The sequence below is a fragment of the Python bivittatus genome, unplaced genomic scaffold, assembly GCF_059951505.1.
Source record: "Python bivittatus isolate LINGU-HERP-01145 unplaced genomic scaffold, Pbiv_v1 ctg000330_np1212, whole genome shotgun sequence".
In the NCBI taxonomy this organism is placed as follows: Eukaryota; Metazoa; Chordata; class Lepidosauria; order Squamata; family Pythonidae; genus Python; species Python bivittatus.
Window position 1 is genome coordinate 34,810,372 of NW_028277058.1, and position 7,659 is coordinate 34,818,030.

Below are 7,659 nucleotides of genomic sequence, written 5' to 3' on the forward strand. Positions count from 1 at the left end.
AGAAGAAACTCTTCTCAGGTAAGTCATAGTCCCATTTTCATGGAAATTTAAGAGAAACTGATAAATTTAAGTCACCATTAAATCCCAAACGCTCAGAACTAGGGCATCAAAGCTATGTTTGCCTCATCCTTGGAACATATAAAGACAATTGAAGAAATGTTCCTGAGCTTTGCAGTATCTTTTATGTTGTGAGTAATCCCTTCACATGGCTTCTAAGAGGATCTGAACACTGATTTTTTATTTTCAAAATATTAAATAAATTACTGTGGAGTCTTATACATACCATTGTGAAAGTAAGTCCTGTGAAATACAGGGGTTCACTCCCAGAGATATGGGTAACAGATGGCAGCCTCTGTCTTATCCCATTCCAGCTTCTGGAGCTGGAGCTGATTCTGCCAACAGTTACTCTCCTTTTTCCATATTATATTCAAGCTATATAGAAATACAGGGAAGAACATGTACCATAGTTCTGTGAATTAATGCTTTGTATGCAGCAATTTGCATGGTTCATTCTCTGCATTTCCACATAAATGGGAAAAATCCCACCTTGCTAGCTGCTCTGGAGAGCTCGTATTGGTATATGATTTGTGTATACCAATATATTTGTGTATACCAGTATACAATGAGCTTGATGCACTGACTAGGATCAGTTTGCTGATTAGCGTAAGACAGTTTCCTGTGTTCCCATGAAAGACAGTAGGATACATTTTCTTGGACTGCCTATGATGGTGTAAATCAAAAGTGTGGTTTTTTCCCACCATCTTTCAAATTACCACAAAATATCTGCAACTGCTCATTAATATCAGTCATTTCTTTCTTCAGCCTTCCCTAATCTGGTGTATTCTCCAGATATACAGCTCTACAACTTCCATCATTCCTGGCCAGAAGAACCACCATGAATGGAGAGGATGGGAAGTATTAGTTGAACTGACTTGGATGGCTTTAGTCTTGGAAAAACTGCCTTAGTCTGTCAGTTCTTTATGTATTTCCTTTATATTTTGTTCATCTATTATCTCTCCCATTCTTTCTCCTCTGCTAATTTATGGACCTTCTGTTCCTGTTATCCAACCCCGACACCATCACACCCCTTCTTTTCCTTTCCTGTGGTCCAGAGTTGTTTCCACTGTCCATCATTCTAAGTCACACCAGTCCTAATAAATCTGCCATCCACAATTACCCACTGAAGTGCCATAGAACAAAACATTTTGCCATGCTCAAGATCCCCCGTGACCATCCCACAAGCCCTGTTCCAGGCTCAGTACCTGAGGATTCTTATGTAGGTTCAAATATTAGCTGCAGTTGCAAGCTGGTGGCTCACACCCCTGGGCCAACTGGGATGAATGCCTTCCTTCACAAAAGCCTCAGTGTCTAACGCACAGCAGCAGCAGGAGGGTGCTCCTGCTTCCCTCTTGATACCAGATGGAAAAGATGAATAAGAAGTGTAGCTTCTTCTTTTGGCAGGCTTCCCCTGGGAGCCTTGGATTAAAGCAACGGCCAGTCTCCATTGCAAACCCAAATGCACGGCTGAGCTGAGAGTGCTTGCAAGAGCACAGCATCCCTTCCTGCATCTCTGAGCTGAGCCAGATCCAGAAAGAGCATGCAAACTGCTGCAGGAACCACCTACCTTTGAACATGAATCTTTCTTTGTCTCTGGCTGTGAACCTTCGGGTGGGGTTTCTCCTGACTTTTTCCTGCCCCACAGGCTGCCTATGAGATCCTGGTTGTCTTTGTTTTTCTGTAAGTGCCTATACCCCCCTTTCTTTTCTTCTCCAATGAATATTTCAGATAAGCAGAGATGCTGCTGCTACTGCTGCTACCACGATCACGTGACCTGAATATTAAACATCGCTGCAAAGTCTCCCCCACACTCTGCCTCCCTCTCTTCCCAGGATCAGAGCTCTATCATTCAAGCATCTGGGAGACCTTGACTGGATTGATGGGCATTAAATTGTGTACTGGCTCCTGAAGGGAGGTGCTGCTGGGATACAAGGGTTAGAAGTAGCCTGGAACATGTCCCCTCCCCATTGCATATATAAATGCTTCCTTCTCTGCCTGGTCTCACCACCCTCCTTCCTTCTCTCTGTTCCCAGGCAGCATTCATATGGCTTTGTTTGCTGAGCATCTCTAGAGGCAGACACTAGTTAATGTAAGAGGATTATTAACCCCTTCATCAATCACAACGATCACACAGAAAGAAAAGAGGAAATAGATTTCGCACCTAAGTGTTCAGGGATTTTCGTCTTAGCACTTGCTTTCAAACAGGTTATGATAAATGTATCATTTTGCTTTCATTTAAACCTTCATTGTCACAAGGTTCTGGCAACAACAAGAAGTAATAAGGTACTGTATGGTGAGACATGGAGTATCTGTCAGCAATGAACTACATGTCAACAATGATGCAGGCATGGAGAAATCTGCCTTTGTGTCAATCTGAATGGTGCATGCTGATGTATCTCCATGTGCCTATAGGCATCTACATCCTGTATGTGTGTCTGCACATTTGTCATGATAAGCATAAGTGCCTTGGAAAAGAACGTTTCCATCTCTTTAATTCTCCAAGACATCTGGTATCTACACTTGCTTTGCCAGATATGCAGAGACACACACTATCTGCGATGAGAAACTTTGTGATCCAAGATAAATTCTACATAACACATATATACTGCTTCATGTGATCTTTATATATGTGTGAATTTCATTCCAGGTACCAGGCTGAGCAGGCATGACCTTATGGTAAATATGTTAATATACTTATTTGCAATTCTCACATATGATGTCTGATGCCCATGGGCAATATTTCTTAATGTACAAAATATTCTGGGTGCTAAAGGAAAGACTAGGAAGTAATATAACTGAACAAGATGTTTACACAATAATTCCCTATTTAGCTGGAATGAACCATATTCACTGAATTCATTATTTCCTCATTTAATATTTGGAGAACAAGAGTTCAGAATGGAGATGGATATAATTTGGAGTCAGGACTGTGGATATTATGTGCATTGAACAGGAATGCTTGGCTACAGAGAAACTGTGTATCTGACTGTTAAGTAGAGTGCATGTCAGCATGCAACAGCTCTTAGGTTCACCTGTTTGAATTCCTACCTAGAATGGAAAAGAGACCTCCTGGAGACTGTGGTGTTGAAAAACAACTACCAGTCAGCATAGCACAATTTTCTTCAACCAGGTTCCATCAGATACCACTCCTAGAATTCCTAGATAATGTTCTCCATATTATTTGAGAAATCTGGAATATATATGGAGAAGAACAAGTAGAACAAAGCTGCTGTAGACAAGATTGAGTTAGATGGACCAATTTTTTTAAAAATTTTTTTATATCAGGCAGGTTCTACTAGCTCCACTATACTGCCTAACTAGGACAATGAACAAATGTTCATAGATGTATTATGATCCTTCCTTCACTTGGCTCAGGCTCTCATATTGTGTTCACAGACAACTGGAGAAATGTCTATTCTGCTCCTAGCCACGAGTCTCTCAGAAATGGCTATTGTCACTTAACGGTACCACACATATACTTTGACAGTCTAGCCACTAAAGCCACCTTCAGTTGAAATGATATTGAGTAGCATAAAAGTATCAGGTAAGACAAGGAACCAGTCTGATGTGAGTGTAGTAGTTAAATGATTGATTTGCTGCAATGTGATTAATTGCTTTGTTTGGTCTGCATATGAATTTGAATAGCCTTCCTATATTTACTGAAATTCTGGGAGTTGCAGTTCAATATATTTGGAGGGCACACAGTTGGAGAATGCTAACTTACAGGCTACACTACTTAATGCTTATTTTTTGTATCACTTTTGTCTTGTTTTCTCTATTCTTATAATGCTATGTTCTTATATTGTCTGTCCTTTTCTATATAGAGGTTTATATTTCCATGGACTCTTGAATATTTGGAAAGAAGATAGTTACAAATCTTTTAAACAATAAACTATTAAAGATGTATCTACTTTATAAAGATGATGGCACTGCCCTTGAATTTCAATCTGGGAGTGTTTGAAGCTGCTTGTAGATCCTTGTTGGATCAGTTGCTTGCCTCTAGACTACCAGTCCTACTAGCAGGACAGAAGAGATCTCTAGAGAGTAATGTATAGTCAAAGCAAGGAATACAGATTCATATAGACCAATAATTGGTACTTAACATGTCTACTGAGGTTTCTGTAATGTTAGTTGTCCTCAACTAGGTGTCCTCCAGATGCTTTTCCCAGACTACTGCCAAAAGCCATGCTAGTTAAAAATTCTAGGAGTTGAAATCTAAGAATACCAAACTGGTGAAGAGAATCAGGGATGAACAACCTGGAGGCCTCATGTATCCCAAGCCCTGTTTTTGGGTCCCTGGAGGACTCCCAACTGCACCACTGAAATTTAAAGGCAACTCTTGCCAATTTTGATTACAGATTTTATTAAACAAGGGACTAAAATAGTTGTGTTAAGTCTTGTCTACCTGTTAAACTCTTTAATCCTCTGTTCCATGAAGAAAAAAGAAAAAAAGAAAAACCAGTTCATTGATGCCACTGTATCACCATCATGCCACCTCTTTGACTTTTTTTTTTTACATGCATACTCCCACCCCCCAAGTTGCCTTTTCTGGGTGGTTCTATGTATAGACAGAATAATGTGAGGGAAAAAAAACCTAATGACACAGATAACTCTCGTTTGGGAACTGGAACTGATTTTATATTTCTGCAGAGCCACTGGTCTCAGATAATAAAACAATGTTCAGCCAGAATACAGTTTCATGGAACATGCAATCCATGTTATGCCATTTATTAAATGAGAGGCTACTATCAATGATCCCCTATATGTACAACAATATATAGCAGCACTTACCACTTTGGGACTTTGCCATAACACGGTGGTCCACACCAGCTTGCTCTTCAGGACACTCCTGAGGAAAGGAAGGGAGTATCTTTACAGATCCTGCTAAGCCCTGGAGTGCAATGCCTGGAATGCCATTTCTGTCCATGGAAACCAGGGCTTTGTGTACAGCTTCTGGCAGGATAGAATTCATAGGATCCTTTCCCATGGTTTGAGCATGTGCCTGAGGAAGGTGTGATGGAAAGCTATCAAAGCCTATTTTTTTCTCTGAATCTGGTGTTTCTGTCTCTGAAATCTGGATTGCATCTTCAAGGCAGGAGTTGGTTTGTGAATCAGGAATGAACTCATCTGTACTCTCTGGCAAGGTTTGTGGACATGACAAAGGCTGGTTTCTGAACCTCCCTGGGGTTTCCTCTCTTGAGGGTATCTTCTGGAATTCTCTTCTTGCCATGGGATGCCAAATGAGTCGCCGGCTGGTTGGAGGACTGCTGTTGCTTTGATGAAAGGTAAAAGAAATGGAGCTGAGTTTCTGCGGTTCCAAACCATTGGCTCCTGTCTGCTGAAGTGACTGGGATCTGGTGGGAAGAGGACATGATGCCAGAACGTCATGGGTCCATGGAGATTTGGGAGGAATAAGCCTGGAAGCAGGTCTGGGAATTCCTTTGCCCTTCGCCAAAAGACTCTGTTTGGGGGAGCCCTGCATGAATGAGGAGTCCTTTTTCAAGCTAGGGCTAACAGACCCTAAACCCCCAGTCCCAGGTGAACAAACTGAACATCCCGGGATGCGGCTGTAATGAGATGAGGCACCTAAGATTGGAATGCACCTTCGGATCCTGCGTGGGGAGGGAGCAAAACCTTTATCCATCATGATTGGTGGTTCCCTTTGTTTTTCCTAATGAAATAAAAGCAAGTGAAAGATTAAAGAACAGCACCAAAAAGAGACAACAGAGCCCTGACCCATGTCCTTTGTTCTGCCAGTTGAGGTACTCGCCCCGGCCATTGTGCTTTGAGAGAAATTGGGACATTGCTTTTCCTCAGTATGCTATGAGCCTCTGTACCATATGCAGGAATAAACCCGAGAAGCTTTTTTTCGAAGCTATAGGTATAGTCCTTTATGCTCTATACATAACCATGGCAATGGCAAGAATGGCTTTTAAAAAGCTAAAGGTGTTAAGGACACAGCTTCCACACTTGGCATTTTTCCCCTTTGGAAAAACCATTACTGTAGTGCAACTGCTAATTTTATGAAAAAATTCTGTTCAGTCATAGTAGGGTATGAGGACTAAGGATTTTGAGTCCCAGAGAACATTGGTCTCACAGATCAGCTATTTCTACTGGAAGAAAGCTTTGATCAGAGGAAAAGCTCCAGTTCTACCATTACAAGTAGCAAGTACAAGGGTCTGGCAATCCAGAATGGAAATTTAATCCCCTGCCAAGCTCTCAGTTTAATTGTAACACCCCTTTGACCTTTAATTATAACCAACCAAAGTATATATTACAGTTGAGCTACTTACATGGAATGTTTAATATAATTAACTTTCTTGTAAAAGAATTTTAACTGGCATGCAGGAAAGGGGGTCTAAGTCTTTCTCCTACCTGAAGTCCCTTTCCAGATCTCTTCCTCATCCAGTTGCTATTAGACCCAGAAGGGTCTTTCTGCAGAAGTGACCAGGCCTTACCTCAGTTCATACTGTTGCAGCCTGCAGTTACTGTTGCTGCTGTGAAAAAAAAAAAGATAATAATTTGGGAGCACCCACATAATACGATGTTTGGTTCTAAGACCAGAATAATCAGAACTGTCTTTGTGCAAAGGTGGGCAACCAGGTTTTCAGCATTTATTTGTTTTTGCTGGACCTTTGAGTTCTAGTAGCTGGAATCCATCACAAAAGATGCATATCTCAAATAATTCTGAGCTTAGGAATTTGGGGGTACCAAACTGAACAAAGCTCACAGTCCTTCCATAGAAAAATTCACCCCCTTATTATGCCAATCATTCTTCACTTCAACAGACATTGTTTTGCTAATATTGTTAAACAATTGGGAAAACCTCACTGCTTTCTCTGAAAACCACCCAGAGATCTACCACCAGATAGAAATCTATTTTTGTTAACTATATCCTAACTGAGGAAAAACACAGTACTTTTAAATAGATAAGAATCATCTGTACTAAACTGCTGACATTTTCCCCACAGTACTATTGAATATTAGTAAAGAATTTTGTAGTACTGTAATAGAGACATACAGTACTTCATTCTCCCTGCTAGACACAATATATTAAAGAACTTGTAAGTGATAGGGTGGGAGTAGGAGTGGGTCAGGTGAGACCCGACTAGTGAGAGAGGCTGGCAAGGGGGTACAGTGGATGAGTGAGGTGAGGGTTAAGGTTCCAATGGCCTAAGAGCAGGAGCTGAAGTGCTGTGGAGCCCCCCATCACCCCTTAGTTGATTGGGTGTGTCTGTTGGTGTTTAGTTGGATGGAGGGACCTCTGACCAGGGAAACTGGAGGGCTGGGATTGGGGGGGAATGGAAGCTTTGTAGGGAAGGTGGTTGAGAAAGTGGTGGTGTTGCAGCTCCAGAGGATCCTGGATGAAATGGATTATCTGGACCCTTTTCAGTTGGGTTTCAGGCCTGGATATGGGACAGAAATAGCATTGGTCACACTCTTGAATGATCTCTGGTAGAAGCAGGATGGGGGTAGTGCATCCATCCTTGCTCTTCTTGACCTCTCAGTGGCTTTTGATACCACTGACCATGGTATCCTTTTGGGTCAGCTTGGGGAATTGGGGGTGGACGGAACAGTTTTGTGCTGATTTACCTCCTTCCT

General features: G+C 41.6%; 1 protein-coding gene across 1 annotated transcript; it reads right to left on the reverse strand.

Moving 5' to 3' along the window:
- Positions 1 to 4,474: 4,474 nt before the first annotated feature.
- Positions 4,475 to 5,751, reverse strand: LOC148215943 (uncharacterized). The gene is made up of 2 exons (XM_088141509.1): positions 4,849 to 5,751; positions 4,475 to 4,482 (listed from the first exon to the last, which is right to left on the reverse strand). The coding sequence occupies exons 1-2, from the start codon at positions 5,702 to 5,704 to the stop codon at positions 4,475 to 4,477; spliced, it is 864 nt and encodes a 287-aa protein (XP_087997635.1). The 5' UTR covers positions 5,705 to 5,751.
- Between the last annotated feature and the right edge of the window lie 1,908 nt (positions 5,752 to 7,659).

Coding starts and splice junctions, on each gene's coding strand:
- LOC148215943 (XM_088141509.1), bottom strand. CDS start 5,704: ATGATGGATAAAGGTTTTGCTCCCTCCCCACGCAGGATCCGAAGGTGC.